Source organism: Setaria viridis, chromosome 9 (assembly GCF_005286985.2).
Source record: "Setaria viridis chromosome 9, Setaria_viridis_v4.0, whole genome shotgun sequence".
Classification (NCBI taxonomy): Eukaryota; Viridiplantae; Streptophyta; class Magnoliopsida; order Poales; family Poaceae; genus Setaria; species Setaria viridis.
In genome coordinates, this window is record NC_048271.2 from 37,532,224 (window position 1) to 37,546,990 (window position 14,767).

Genomic DNA, 14,767 nt, shown 5'->3' on the forward strand with positions numbered 1-14,767 from the left:
CATGCCATTATGCTATACCGTTATGACACGCCACCATATAGAAAAGAAAACAACAGAGACACATGAGGCGCGCGCACGGCTCGAGATGCGTTAGTTTATCGCGGGGATAGCTTGGTGTTGGTGTTAAGCATGGCTCCTTAATATTGCTAGATGGTGCGTGGCGGTGGCCGGTTTGGTGCGGTGGGTGGGCGAGAGAGCAAGTGCCGAGCGGCATCAATTGCGGCATGCCCGAGATCGGAGGCAGGCGACCGTGCACATATGGCACCATCCTTCTGAGTTCTGAATTCTGATGCGACATGTGCAGGCCTGTTTGGTTGAGACGCGTCAAGATCATAAACGCTGCAGGATCTAGCGGTAGAGACCTTAGGGTGGTGGCCGTGAGCATTGCTGGAGCTGGGCCACGCGCCAGTTGGGAAGATGCAGATCATTTTGGGCCTGCCCATAGTTCTGCGTAGGGAATCCGTGATAAGGTATGTTCGGTAAAGCTCCTGTTGCTCTGATCCTTTATACGAAGTGATTCTCTGATTATGTAGTTGAAAACGATTATTTTGGATAAACTCTACATATGAACCTATTCAGTTCACAACATCTTAGTTCATTCGTGAGAATCATTTAACAGAATTAATCTAAATAAAGCTTTGAAGTTCTGCCAATATGCCCTTAATTTATACCAAAATCACTTAAAATTTCATCGTGGCCAAACATACCCTCCGTCTAAAAATAATGCAACTATAATTTTATCTTAAATTAAACCATTTTAAACTTGTCTAAATTTATAAAGAATAGTATCAATATTTATATAATATCAAATAAACATTCTAAGAAAATATATTTCATAATAAATTTAATGATACTTTTTGATGTTATAAATGTTGACACCCTTCTCAAGTTATTCATAAACTTGATCAAACTTTGAAAAATGACTAATATTAAATAAGAATTGCATTATTTTTAAGAACGACTGAAAATGTCTATCCAGTCCCTCCCAGACCGACTTGAAATAGGCTATAGGACAATGTCTGCTCAAACTTTTTGATGGGCTAAATTTGCTCAAGACTTCTAGGCAGTAGTCACAACGTTCCAGTTGAGGACAATGTCTGCTTCCAGTTCTCAATGGAATGGTATACACAGGTTTGCTAAAAGTGGAGCGCTATGACTTTTTGAATGTCAAATGTTACTACACAGTATATAATTCTTCTTATGCCACTGCAATGCTAGTCCAAAAACAGAACTCAAGGGTACGCAATTATAGTTTAAATAAACTGACGCCATGCGCCACACCTACGGAATATACAGCAGGAGCCCGCACTCCGATAGATGCTACAAAACTGAAGGTTACAGAACTACACATGACCATATCATCTAGATGGAGACCTTGCGAACCCATCTATGCGAGGAACACAGGTTCTATAATATGGTGATGGTCTTATGCTAATTCAGTTGCATAGTCCACCCCATCCAGTCCTCTGTTTGACCCATCTGGAGACTCGTCAGCGAAGTATACAGCTGCTGAGACACTACGCCAACACCTTGGTGCCCATATTCCACCCTGCAAGATGAAATCCATTGGATGTAGCGACAAAAAAGGGGCAAAGAATGCAAGGAAAAAACTAGGTCAGAAAGGCCAGTATTCCTAGCACTAAAACTCCTTGTATATGATATAAAGAACTAATCATAAAAGGAATACTTGGGAGTAGAACATAAAGCAACTATTACCGAGGTGTTTGCCCACCATAAGGTTCATACGGGGCATATTTAATAGTATGTCTCATGTATTTAAGCAGATATACATGATATAGGTGTCAGCTAATTTTTTGTTAGGAACAATTTAAATTTGATGCAACTACACATACATTTCAATTAACAAGTGAGCTCTCAAGTCTCAAGCAAAGATATATATGTTTCACCTTTTCCCTTGATAAGTTATACTCCCAACAGGAGACACTACAACAGCAGTTCCCGTGCAGAAGATTTCATCAGCATCAAGCAATTCATCCACTGACACCAGCCGCTCCTCAACCTTCCAAGAAGTGAGAATATATTAAATTAAGATTGCACCAAACATTTGTGAACATACGCAATGCTTCTCAGTGACAATTCATATGACATAGGCACCTAGTTAGCACCTATAGGCTCACTGCATATGATCCATTACTGTGCTCACTGCTTAAGATCCAAAACTAGTGCTAAGTTATCAAGCAAAGGAACTGAAGTTTAAAATAACAGGCAAATGGTATCCTCATGTATACTGATAGTTAACCAGCTCATTTTTGGAACCAGGCTCACAGCTTATGATCCAAAAACTATGCTCACTGCTTAGGATCCAAAACTAGCGCTAAGTTATCAAGCAAAGTTACTTAAGTTTATAATAACAGGCAAGTGATATCCTCATGTACACTGATAGTTAACCTGCTCATTTTTTTAACCATTGGATTAAAAAAAAGGCATACCCAGTGATGAAAGCTCCCACACAAGGTGGTGTCTGGGGAAGGGAATTCCTAGGAGATCTCAATTCCTAGACAGCCTAACCCTTGCAAAATTCTTTTAAATTCTGCAAAGAGGCTTTTGGAACCATAGGATTGACAAGTAATTTACCTGGAAGCCCTTGCTCACAGCAACATCTATTATACTTTTCCTTGTGATGCCAGGTAATATTGTTCCTTTTATTGCCGGAGTAGAAATAACATTGCCCTGGTGCAAACATGACAAGAAATAAGGTAGGCCATTAATTTGTTGAGCTGAATATCCTTGATCAAGTCAGCAGAAAATTTAAAAGCATGCAGCAATAGCTTACCAGTCACTAGTAAGGCGACGATATAGTACTGCTATGTGCTAAGCAGCCAAGTAGGGCTAAATCTATTAGGTAGCAGATAGAGCTCAACCAGGTATCACTACGTACTATTTAACAGCCATACCATTCTTGCAAGAGAAACCTTATCTTTTTGTTGTTTAAAATAGACCTTAGCCGTAGACCAATCTACAACCAATGTGTTACAGACATTCTTCTAGTTTTCAATAAGGTGATTAGCCACAAAAGGCTTATGCATGGTAGAAGGTCAAAATGTTCAGTCGACTGAGCTCTAGATGAAAAAAGTATGTGGCACAAAAATCTCTTATCCTACATTACTACAAGATCATGCTTGAGATACCAACAGATGCAGCTACCAATAACCTACTCCTAAAGACATGTTTCATGACAAGGTTATGACTTTCAAGCCATCTAATGTTGCAGACATATATTAGGGTGAGATTAGCCATCTTTGAATTAATAGGTTGATAACCAAGCTTGATTTATTAGTAGCTTGCAGAACTCGAAAGCCCTTAGTGCACCTACTAAATTAAGCTTCAAGCCAAAATAAAAGGTGTGGAAGATATTACGGTCCTACCTTGACAACAAAAATATTACATGAGGAAACTTCTTCAAGATATTTTTTGTGAACAGCATCCAAGTAGAGAACATCAGAATAACCTTTCTCCTTTGCAATTTTCTGTGCCATCAACACCTATGCAATGACAAGAAAACATGATTTAAAGCCACTGTGAATAATACAAGAATATTTAATGTGGCATAGAAAAATAGCAATATTTAATGTAGATAGCAATTATCCATGAGGCTGGCTACAGTTTTACCAAAAAGAAAGGGATACAATGGGTTTCAATAGTCAAGATGCATGGAATGCATATTATGGGTTGCAACATGTCACATTTTGGAATTCTCCATTAGTCCATGATAGTATTCCATCTGAGCTTTGGCTTTTATCATTTCACAACATGGTAGAGATCATTTATATTCTTAAGAATTCTTCTTATTACATATTCTATTGAATCACCTCAAGAACATCTTCTTTTGTGTTTGAATATTTGAAGCACAAAATAATCACAGTAGTAGGTAAGCAAGAGAAATATCAGACAGCAAAGCTCAAAATTAGTAGTCCTGCAGCTTCAATTACTTGTGCAACAAAGTACTAAAGCAGAATTACCGAAGCATAATTTCCAATAGTCTTCACACCACCAGTTCCACCAGGAGTGGCACGATGGAACTTGTCTTCAACTATCAAATTTATCGGTGCTAAACCTTCCTGCAGAAAACCAGGTAATGTTTTTAATAAACACTCAGTTTGATTCATCGATAATTTCATAGGTTATCGACCTACAAAAGTACCACAATAACCATAATTCTGGTTTCTGAATAACTTCTACTCCCTAATGCAGTGTCACAGGACACATAGCACACAGTTTGTAAGTATATGTCACTAGAATCTAACAATTATTTATTTACAAAGAATATCTAAAGAAAATAGTGGAAGCATGTGTCTAAAAGGACTCTACCAACCTTAAAGTAGTTGCCAACAGGAGAGACAAATATAATGAATGTATACTCAGGAGCAGGTGCAAGACCAAGAACAGCCCCACTTCCCATAAGCAGGGGTCTAATATACAAAGAACCTTTACCAGTAGGAGGCACCTGAAAGTTTAGAAGATATTCAAGAACCAATTAAAACATGAGCATAAGTAATGGGAATAGCACTACAAAAGTACCCAGACTTTCTAGCAGTGAACTCACCCATCTCTTATTTGCTAGAACGGTTTGCTTTACAGCATCAACAAATTGCTCGACAGAAGGTGCAGGCATGCACATCCTCTCGGCACCAGTTTGCATCCTCAAAGCATTTTCCTCCGGGCGAAATAATAAGATGGACCCATCAGGTTTCCTATATGCTTTTAGGCCCTCAAACAATCCCTACGAACCAAATTATCAACATCAATTTACTGCAACCATAGAGTATTTATGCCTTCAAAAGGCCCTTTTTTCCATATTTGACAACTAATCAGAATTTGTGAAGCAAAAAGTTCTATATCACTTACTAACCTGTCCATAATTTAGGACTCCAGAAGATGGGTTCAGTGATATGGGTCCAAATGGCACCATTTCACCCTCGGCAAAGTTCCCGTCCGTCCCACATTTTGCAACATACATATAGTCAGTTTGGACAATCCCAAAACCAAGGTTCTCCCAGTCCAAATCAACTATTTCAGATGTTTGCCTGCTAAGCAGTAAGAGTATGGTATCATAAGGTTATTACTTAAACGAGACACCAACAAAACATCGTGGATAATTCAGCGCAAGCAAATCGCCACAATGAGCACATGCAGTTTGCAGTGGAGACCACGTACGAATAGTTACTTGCTAGAGAAGCTCCGCATCTTCTCACTGGCCTAGCCTTCAGTGGGAGTGACGATATGGAATAAAGACGATTCTGAATCTGCACCAGGAAGCACCACATGTTACATTATTGGACACATGGGCATAAAGAAGTGAACACTACAATGACACATCATATTCCTCTTATCCCAAAATTCCCCACTTTTCCACTCCCGATCGATCGCCAGATTCGACGAATCCACACCACTAAAAGAAAAAAGCATCTCAGTGCATAAAGCACAACACAGATACGAGTACAAAAACGACCTGGATGGACGGCGGTGGTGGTGACGGCGAGAGGGGTAGGCGCAGCCGCCGGCCCGCGAGAGGCGCTGCGGCGAGGAGGGCGCCGTGAGAGGCGACGCCGTACTCCATCTACAGAGAAGCTACCGCAGTGCGACCCGCGTGGGCTTTCCCAGTGGGGTCTAGGGTTTCGCCGCGGCGGCGGCGGCTGGGACGGCAGCGGAAGGGGGGCGAGGGGAGGAAGGAGACGACGTCCAAATCGGTGCTGGAATTGCTTTTCGCGAGGCCAAATGGGTTAACAGCACGGATAGTGATCTGCACGCTCACCTGATCAGGGTATCTCTGACCGACCTACGGGGCCCTCCTTTGTATGGGCCCACGGCGCAGTGGCTAGATTTGGGTCCGGATGTGTGGACCATTGGTTACCGAATTAGAGGGGTGCCAAGTAGTACAGCAGCTGAAAACGTTTTATCCACATTGGTTTCTTGCGGATGGGCCCATGAGCTCGCGCTTTCCTGTGTTTGTGGCTGCCGTGCCTTGGGACTGAGAAGCATCAAGAATTCCTCCTGTTAGCCATATATGGTATCGTGTCACGTAGGATTGCCGCTGTTTTAAAATTGCTTGGACAACAAAATAATTACGCATATTTATCGTTTCATGTATGATGGCCACTGTTTTAAAGTTGCTTGGACAACAAAATAATTATGCATTTTTTAGAATCATATAGTACAGATGCATACACTCATATACACGTACGTATACTCGCTTTACGAACACACGCCCGCAACCCAACCCTATGAGCACTTTCGAAAAACTAAGCCGACAAATACTTGAGATTGACGAAATCACTGCTAGCACCTCGCTGTTGATGAGCTGTCTACCATTGAAAAAATAGCACGCGGTTAAGTCCTAGAATAAATTCATGCTGTCTATTTCATATCCACGTCCAAATAGTCCTCAGTATGAGCATATAAAATTATAGACTTTTGAAGCTGATCCTTATCAAAAAGAAAACCTTTTTAAGCTAGTCCTTATCAAAAAGAAAATCTTTTTAAACTGGTTCATCCAAGTGAGAATTCATGCCTATAATTGGACTAGAGTGAACCTATTTTTAAAAAATTATAGGATTTTTTTATTTTTATTTCAGTATTTTACATAAAATATATTTTAATAAAAAAATTGCAAATAGACAACTGAAACGGTGGAATATGCATTGGACCCAGCCTATCACGAGTTGAATTGGCGGAATTTTCCTTATCTGGGCAGCACATCTTATAAAAATCATAACTTTTTCATACGGATTTAGATGAAAATTAATTTTATATAGAAATTGTAGATCTCGACGAGATCTACAACTTTGAAGTTCAAACTTTTGTTATTTGAAGTGCTCAAATAATTGACACAATGTTCATATTTAAAATTCGACACAATGTTCAGATTTAAAATTCAAATTTTAGATCCAAACTTTATGTCGGTTATTTGAGCAAAATGATTCCAAATAAAAAGTTTGAACTATAGTAGATCTCATCGATACCTACAACTTTCATATAAATTCCGTTGATTTAACTGGAGATAAGGTGGGCCTAACATATATTCCGCCGTTTCAGTTGGCTATTGAAACGGCCATATGCGAATAGATTTTCAATTTTTTTATTAGGACATATATTTTTAAAAATATTAAAATAAAAAATATATAATATAAAAAATTCAAATTATTTAGCCCAGCCCAAAGCTCACAGGTCCACAGTCCACCAACATCCAAGTCACAAAATTTCAAAACTCAGCCCAGCAGCAGCAGCAGCAGCTCGGGAACGCAAACAAACCCCACACGGCCACACCACCCGCTACCTCATCCCCTCTTTCTTCTTCTTCTTCCCAGTCCCCCAATCCAAAACCCCCCACCAACACAGTGTGCCAGCAAGCACTAACCCCCAGCCAGCCTCCCATGGCCACGGCCCCCCTCGCCTTCCGCCTCCCCTTCCCCTCCGCGTGCCGCCCCCCTCCTCCCAGAACCCTGGCCCCGCCGGCCCCGCGCCGCCTCCCTCTGCGCCTCGCCGCCGCGGCCGCGCGACGGTTCCGCCCGCCAACCGCGGACGACGAGCCCCCGGAGGCCGCGGAGGATTCGTCCCACGGCCTCAACCGCTACGACCAGCTTGCGCGCAGCGTCGAGCGCGCCCGGAGCCGGCAGCCCGAGATCACCCCGGACCACCCGCTCTTCTCGTCCCCATCCGAGGCCGGCGGCGCTGGCGGCGGGAGCTACGACCCCGACGACGAGTTCTTCGACGAGATCGACCGCGCCATCGCAGAGAAGAGGGAGGAGTTCACGCGGCGCGGGCTCATCAAGCCGTCTCCTGCTTCGCCGCCGTCGTCGTCGCAGTCGCAGCCCGAGGACGAGGTTCTCGCCGACGAGCTCTCCCCCGAGGAGGTGATCGACCTCGACGAGATTCGGAAGCTGCAGGGACTCAGTGTTGTGTCCGTGGCGGATGAGGAGGACGAGGAGGCGGAGGGGGCCGAGGACGAGGATGGAGACGATGGCTTGCCGCTCGACGAGGATGAGGAAGGCTTTGATGTGACCGAGGAGCTCGGCCTCGAGGGGGCCAGGATTCGGCAGCCAGCTTTCCGCATGACGCTTGCCGAGCTCCTCGATGAGAGCAAGCTCGTCCCGGTGGCGGTGACGGGCGACCAGGATGTCGCGCTTGCGGGGGTGCAGCACGACGCCAGCCTCGTGGCCGCGGGTGACCTCTTTGTGTGCGTGGGAGAGGAGGGGCTCGCGGGCCTGACCGAGGCCGACAAACGAGGGGCCGTTGCCGTCGTAGCCGATCAGGACGTCAACATTGAGGGCACCCTTGCCTGCCGCGCGCTGGTCATTGTGGACGACATTGCGGCCGCGCTCCGCGTGCTCCCTGCCTGCCTCTACAGGCGGCCGTCCACGGACATGGCTGTGATAGGTGTCACTGGCACGGATGGCGTCACTACCACAACTCACCTCGTCAAAGCAATGTACGAGGCCATGGGGGTGAGGACCGGCATGGTGGGCGTTCTTGGAGCCTATGCTTTCGGCAGCAACAAGCTTGATGCACGACCTGATGCATCTGGTGACCCCATTGCTGTGCAGAAGCTGATGGCAACAATGTTACACAATGGTGCTGAGGCAGTTGTGTTGGAGACAGCCACTGATGAGATGCCTCCATCTGGAGTGGACAGTGAGATAGATTATGATATTGCTGTGCTGACTAATGTTAAGCACACTGATGGGGAGGATGGCATGACCTATGAGGAGTATATGGGCAGCATGGCCTCTCTGTTCTCCAGAATGGTGGACCCTGAGCGCCATCGTAAAGTGGTGAACATTGATGATCCAACTGCCCCATTCTTCGCTGCACAAGGGGGGCTTGATGTCCCGGTGGTGACATATTCGTTTGAGAACAAGAAGGCTGATGTGTACACTCTCAAATACCAGCTTTCCCTGTTTGAAACGGAGGTTTTGGTACAGACACCGCATGGGATCCTTGAGATATCCTCAGGGCTGCTTGGAAGGGCCAACATTTACAACATCCTTGCAACTGTGGCAGTTGGCATTGCAGTGGGCGCACCACTGGAGGACATAGTCAGGGGCATAGAAGAGGTGGATGCTATCCCAGGCCAGTGTGAGCTAATTGATGAGGAGCAAGCATTTGGGGTGATCGTTGATCACGCGAGGACACCAGAGGCTCTGTCGAGGCTTCTGGATGGTGTAAGGGAGCTGGGCCCACGCCGGATCATCACTGGTATGATAATTTCTCTTGCAGCTATTGTTAACAATGCACACTGCCTACAGAGAGTTGTATCAGTCTTGAATTGTTGATTAGTTGTGTGTGGTGTCATATTTATTCTGTTTATAGTATTTGAACTGAACCTCCTGCTATGCTGTTCTATTTAGTTGTTGGATGTTGCGGTGAGAAAGAAAGAGGGAAGAGGCCAGTTATGACAAAGGTTGCGGCTGATAAAAGTGATGTTGTCATGTTGACATCAGACAATCCTGCAAATGAAGATCCATGTATGATTCGCAATTAATATTTAATATTTAGATCATATGTCAGGTAAATTCATAACTGTGCTGAATTTCTCACAAATTTGTTATTCTATTCTGAGCAGTGGATATCCTGGATGATATGTTGGCGGGTGTAGGCTGGACCATGGAAGAATACTTGAAATATGGTACTAACGATTATTACCCACCCCTTCCAAATGGACATAGGCTCTTCCTACATGATATTAGAAGAGTTGCAGTACGAGCTGCTGTTGCAATGGGAGAACAAGGAGATGTGGTGGTACGTTTTCTCCGAAGGTTCCCATTATCAGGAAGATTTCTGTAGCTCTGAGCCTCTGATCAAATAACACTGTTGTGAAGAAATTTTGAGACTAATAATCATGTATACAGGAGTTAAAAAATATAGTCCCTGTCTCATTAGTCACTAGATGCTTTCTTTTGTCTGTTAGATGAGTAGTGGAAGGACAAGTAAATTACTCCTATGTTACTGTTATTGCATCACTATCTAGAAAGTGGTAATCGTGCTACATTAATTCTGTGATGAGAAAGTAATCTTATTTCTTTAAACCATGCCAGTTATAATGCAGTAGTGTTCACCTTTTGGTTCATCATGATCCTGACAGCTATGCTTGTCCCTTCAGGTTATCACTGGCAAAGGGAATGACACCTATCAGATTGAAGGCGATAAAAGTGAGTTTTTTGATGACAGGGAAGAGTGCCGAGAAGCATTACAATACGTTGATCAATTGCATCGAGCTGGAATAGACACCTCAGAATTCCCTTGGCGGTATGTTTGTTCTAAATCACTGGTTACTAGGTCTTCTTCTTGTGAGTTTAGAGTTATTGCTAGATGGTTGAGCCCTTTCAAACATTTTTCAAGTATACACAATTACAGAAAAGCTCACTGAACCCCCCCCCCCTCCCCCCCCCCCCCCCCCCCCCCCCCCCCCCCAGAAATCATAACCTATTAATTTTTGGAACTTGAATTCCTGATAACAACCTCGCATTTAGTGATTTCACATGCAGATTATATGTGAGTTTCACCTATACTGATTTGTATAAAATAACTCACATGAAAACCACCAATTTATTATCTTGCTCTCTTTGTTGTCACAGGTTACCAGAAAGCCACTGATTTTGATTTAGTCAAGATAGTTGAGTCGTGTTTATCTACACAAGGAGCAACATCAGATTCCCAGTTTTACTAGGATGTGCTTTTCAAAGATAGGCTATCTGAGCCCTGCAAGAAAATTACTTCTGCAAGTGCCAAGTTTTCTAACCAAAGTGCTAACAGCTAACAAAAAACTAGCTTATCAGTTATTCTGTTGTACTGCCATACTTATGTAGATGACCAGATGGTCCATGGAACTTCCCGTCCAGTAAATTGTGGTTGCTGTGATGGCGGATTGGTGAAGCTTCCTGGTTTCAAAACAGAGTGTAAGGGCTTTCTGGCGTCACAATTTCAAAACAGCATGTCCAATGGCAGCGAATATAAGATCTTTTGGAAGTTATCTTGCCATCTAGACTGAGTTTTACAGAATGCCTTTTAGTTGACAATTCATCTAGATTGTTTCCTTTTTTTAGTTGACAGTTTGTCTAAATTATTCATAGCTATAACTATCACTCTTTTTAGTCAATCTATCTTTATTGGTGATCTATCTCAGATAGAGTTTCGGCTCCTGGTAGCTCTTATTCTGTGCCTACCTTTTGTGCTACATTATTAAATCATCTGCACTCTTAAAATATGCTCATGCTTAATATAAGCTCATGAATAGTAGTTTGCAGTGCCTGTACGTTCATTATACACCAGCCATGTGTCCTATTGCACTCTATCACGATGTTGTTTATTCTGGTTATAAAAAACGCTGGGTCTATGCTGCGTCTCAAAAAATCAGCTCCACATACTATGTGGACTATTTTGATCCTAGTAAAGTAACAGCTGGCCTTTTTAATCTGGTAAATGTTTTGTGTTGAAGTTTCAGTGATATGATAAGGCTTGTTTATTGCATGATTGCTTCTTATCTATGTGCACTCTCGGCCTCTGTAGCAAATCTTCTGACTTTTAAGATTATACAAGACTGATATTCTGCCATTCTACATGTACAATTTTATGTAATTAAATATTCTAGCACCAGATATTCCAACATGTCCATCTGATCATGTATTTAATAGCAGTATTTCCTTTTAGTTTTCTTTATTGATGCTTCCTATTTCATAGCTTCATGCCGTGTGCTTTACTCTCAATGAGTTGAAACTTGAGCCATCAAAATATTTCATAGATGACTGGATGAGTCAGTCAACTGAACAGGGCATTATGAAACGAGAATTTTTTGGTCTGATGTGACAAGTGATCACACTGAGTTCAGAACTGCAGGTAGCTTGGGAACTTCCTCCTTGCCACCTCTGTATGTCACTGTCGCTTGCTGTTGGCTTCCTCCTCACATGGTGTCACTGTCCCGCGTCCATAGTCTCTTGTATCGTAAGTCCAACGTCTGCGTGTTTCTTATGCCACCATACAAGGGGATCTTTTAAACCAAGGCTTCACGGCAAACTCTGCGAAGAGGATGGCGGCAGCGACGGAGAAGGTGTTCGTTGCGCTGCCGGCTGAGTTCAAGGCGGGGCAGTCCACGCTGTCGTGGGTTCTCAGCCATTTCGGTAGCAGCGGAGCCACCGTTGTGATTACACATGTGCATGTTCCGCCGCAGATGATTCCAGTGAGTACGTGTCTCTTGATCTTATATGCTCTGTTCTGTTGCTGAAGGAATTTGCAAATACTTGTTCGATGATTGTGGGCTTATGGCCACTAGAATTTGAGGCCACCGGCCACCATGAATTGATCATGATGTGTTGTGGGCCAACTCCTGCAGTTTGCTCACTCGTGTACCAATAAGGTGAATCATGTGCAATCCAAAATTATAGTAGTATCATATCAGATTAAATAGAATATATGCTAGTGAAATATTGGACTGTGAAGGTAAAAGAAGTGTCAGCCTAGCCATCTGCCTAACTCTTCCTGTAAGCTGGGAACAATAACGTTACCTTGCCTTTAGGATAAAACTAATCTATGATTTCTTTTATGGAATGTTGCGAACTGTACCTGTAACTGCTGCAGAGATTTTAATTCGACATGTGCCTGATGTGGTTAGATAATTTTATTAATTCTATCTTTTTTATGTCAGTGGGAGTCAAATTTCATTCTAGTAAACTGAGCCCGGAGCAAGTGAAACTGTTCAGAAGGATGGAACGTGAAAAGGCGAACAAACAGCTAGACGGCTATGTTCATCAGTGCTCGAAAATGAAGGTGCTATTTTGGTTCTTCCTCAAGTTCATGTATATATACTGTGCCGATGTGTCATATTCTTGTACATTTATCCTTCTCCATGTGGTTTTGGCTTGCAGTTGACAGCTTCAAAATTAGCATTAGGTCAAATGGGACAGGGTGGCTGAGGTCCCTAATGTTTTGTAAATTTCAATTTTCAGGTAAGATGTGAGAAACTAGTTTTTGAGAAGGAAGATGTGGTAGCTGGTCTGGTTGAACTTATTGGCCTGCATAGAGTCACTAGGCTAGTTATTTCAGCTGCTGCAGACAGGCAATACTCAAGGTAAATCTGACATAACTAAATCCTGTTTTTTTTTCAAATTTAAATTCTGTTTCTGGTAAACTTAGGAAGTTGTAAAGCCAGCATGTATCAAAACTATATCTGTCAACGTTGGTTTCAGAAAAATGGACAAACCTAAGTCTAGGACAGCAACAGAAATTATGCAGAGAGCTGATCCGTCATGCAAGATTTGGTTTACTTGTAAGGGACATCTAATATGTACCAGGTACAGTCTGAGCTGTAACTTTTGGATATCTGGTATCTAATGAGTTAGGGACTCCCAAATTTCTGATCAAGTTTTCTATGATAGGGGCAAGGAAGTGGAGCCTGCACCATCAGCTACACCTTTGCTTCCTGATTTTGATCACCAAGCTCTGCAGTTAATACCTTACCAGAAAGAGGTGCGTGACGGAGAGAATGCAAGGGCATCTCCTGGTTCTGAAGATTACGATGAGCTTATATTTTTTATTTTCTACCGCTGTTGTGTAGGATGACATTCAGTCGGAATTGGGGTTATATGATGAGCTCAAAGAGGCATGCATAGCAGCTGAGAACTTGATGAAGAGAGCTCTAAACGAATCTTCTAGGCGCCTAAAGGCAGACGACGAAGTGGTTTCAGCTCTTCAGAAAGTATAGTTCCTTGTTCTATATGATTATATACCAATTCATTGAGAAATAAGCTATTCTAGTTGCATATATTTTTTTAGATTTTGATCAGAACTTTGAATCTTCCAGGCAAATGAATACCAGGAGTTGTACTTGGAGGAGGTGAGGAAGCGCGAAGAGCTTGAAGAGGCTCTTGCAAGAGCAAACTGGGAAATCGCTCAGTTAAAACAAGCAAACCACCTGCCCATGGATGAGCAGAACACATTCCCTGACGAACTCCAAGAGGCAATGTCAGAGGAATTGACCTTCGAATGGCGCATCCTCGGCATGGATGACGTCCTCGGAACAGCTGGTCAAGACACTGAACCACAAAAGGAGCATGTCCGCATACAGACTGATCTTGACGCTGGTGGCAGAGAACTGCAGGCCCTGCTCAGCCAAAGCAAGCTGACCGCATTCTCGCCGTCGTCGGTCATACAGTCACCGTACGACGAAGAGTGCGTCCCTTCCTACTTCCTCTGCCCCATCCTTCAGGTGACTGCATCCTCATAACACAACACTGCAAAGGCACATCACTTCAGATGATTTCTGAATTGTGACAACCTGCATGTCGATCTGGAATAATCTGTGGCACTTTGCAACAGAGTTTCTGAACTCTGAAGATGGTTCCGTTGATTTTTGCAGGAGCCCATGAGGGACCCTCACGTTGCAGCGGACGGGTTCACGTACGAGGCCGGCGCCATCAGAGGCTGGCTCGACGGAAGGAACGACGCGTCCCCCGTGACCGCGCACCGTGAGCTCGCGCCGAATTTCGCGCTTGGCGCCGTGATCCAAGACTACACGATGAGGCGGCGGCGGCAGCACGGATTCTCGTGACGCTGTTGCACTTCGATTTTTGTTTCCCCACCGGTGAACTGCACTTGCTAGTGCCAGCTTCAGATTTCGTGGCCATATATACCCTTTTGCAGGCTTGTATACAGTGTGTTAGGTGGGGGGTAACCGAATAAGACGAACAACATATGTGACGCTAAAATAGCTCTGGCTTCGGTTAGGAAACCCTTATATTATGTGTGTTCAGTGTTCTCT

At 43.5% G+C, this 14,767-nt stretch overlaps 3 protein-coding genes across 4 annotated transcripts; 2 read left to right on the forward strand and 1 right to left on the reverse strand.

Moving 5' to 3' along the window:
* Positions 1-1,132: 1,132 nt before the first annotated feature.
* On the reverse strand, positions 1,133-5,720 carry LOC117837337 (branched-chain amino acid aminotransferase 2, chloroplastic). Its single transcript, XM_034716943.2, has 10 exons — positions 5,471-5,720; positions 5,176-5,264; positions 4,871-5,045; positions 4,565-4,741; positions 4,334-4,465; positions 3,981-4,079; positions 3,387-3,503; positions 2,596-2,691; positions 1,908-2,020; positions 1,133-1,549 (listed from the first exon to the last, which is right to left on the reverse strand). Exons 1-10 carry the CDS (start codon positions 5,576-5,578, stop codon positions 1,432-1,434), a joined length of 1,224 nt encoding a protein of 407 aa, XP_034572834.1. The 5' UTR covers positions 5,579-5,720; the 3' UTR covers positions 1,133-1,431.
* A 1,599-nt stretch (positions 5,721-7,319) lies between these two features.
* Positions 7,320-10,995, forward strand: LOC117837334 (UDP-N-acetylmuramoyl-L-alanyl-D-glutamate--2,6-diaminopimelate ligase MurE homolog, chloroplastic). The gene is made up of 5 exons (XM_034716939.2): positions 7,320-9,213; positions 9,366-9,482; positions 9,581-9,756; positions 10,118-10,263; positions 10,593-10,995. Exons 1-5 carry the CDS (start codon positions 7,392-7,394, stop codon positions 10,609-10,611), a joined length of 2,280 nt encoding a protein of 759 aa, XP_034572830.1. The 5' UTR covers positions 7,320-7,391; the 3' UTR covers positions 10,612-10,995.
* A 137-nt stretch (positions 10,996-11,132) lies between these two features.
* LOC117837336 (U-box domain-containing protein 36) lies at positions 11,133-14,764 on the forward strand. Of its 2 annotated transcripts, none has more exons than XM_034716940.2 (8): positions 11,133-12,194; positions 12,656-12,777; positions 12,957-13,078; positions 13,197-13,301; positions 13,386-13,476; positions 13,565-13,705; positions 13,811-14,215; positions 14,366-14,764. In XM_034716940.2, the coding sequence occupies exons 1-8, from the start codon at positions 12,041-12,043 to the stop codon at positions 14,555-14,557; spliced, it is 1,332 nt and encodes a 443-aa protein (XP_034572831.1). In that variant the 5' UTR covers positions 11,133-12,040; the 3' UTR covers positions 14,558-14,764. The 2 variants fall into 2 exon arrangements, with proteins under 2 accessions (XP_034572831.1, XP_034572833.1); XM_034716942.2 differs by having other exon boundaries at positions 12,048-12,190.
* The last annotated feature ends 3 nt before the right edge of the window (positions 14,765-14,767 follow it).

Excerpts from the sequence above, each read along its gene's own strand:
- LOC117837334 (XM_034716939.2), top strand. The coding sequence starts at position 7,392 with ATGGCCACGGCCCCCCTCGCCTTCCGCCTCCCCTTCCCCTCCGCGTGC. Across the intron at positions 9,214-9,365 it reads CCCACGCCGGATCATCACTG|TTGTTGGATGTTGCGGTGAG; the intron begins GTATGATAATTT and ends TGTTCTATTTAG. Across the intron at positions 9,483-9,580 it reads TCCTGCAAATGAAGATCCAT|TGGATATCCTGGATGATATG; the intron begins GTATGATTCGCA and ends TATTCTGAGCAG.
- LOC117837337 (XM_034716943.2), bottom strand. The coding sequence starts at position 5,578 with ATGGAGTACGGCGTCGCCTCTCACGGCGCCCTCCTCGCCGCAGCGCCT. Across the intron at positions 4,080-4,333 it reads CTGTTGGCAACTACTTTAAG|GAAGGTTTAGCACCGATAAA; the intron begins GTTGGTAGAGTC and ends GGTTTTCTGCAG. Across the intron at positions 1,550-1,907 it reads ATAACTTATCAAGGGAAAAG|GGTGGAATATGGGCACCAAG; the intron begins GTGAAACATATA and ends TTCATCTTGCAG.
- LOC117837336 (XM_034716940.2), top strand. The coding sequence starts at position 12,041 with ATGGCGGCAGCGACGGAGAAGGTGTTCGTTGCGCTGCCGGCTGAGTTC. Across the intron at positions 12,195-12,655 it reads GCCGCAGATGATTCCAGTGA|TGGGAGTCAAATTTCATTCT; the intron begins GTACGTGTCTCT and ends TTTTTATGTCAG. Across the intron at positions 13,706-13,810 it reads TGGTTTCAGCTCTTCAGAAA|GCAAATGAATACCAGGAGTT; the intron begins GTATAGTTCCTT and ends TGAATCTTCCAG.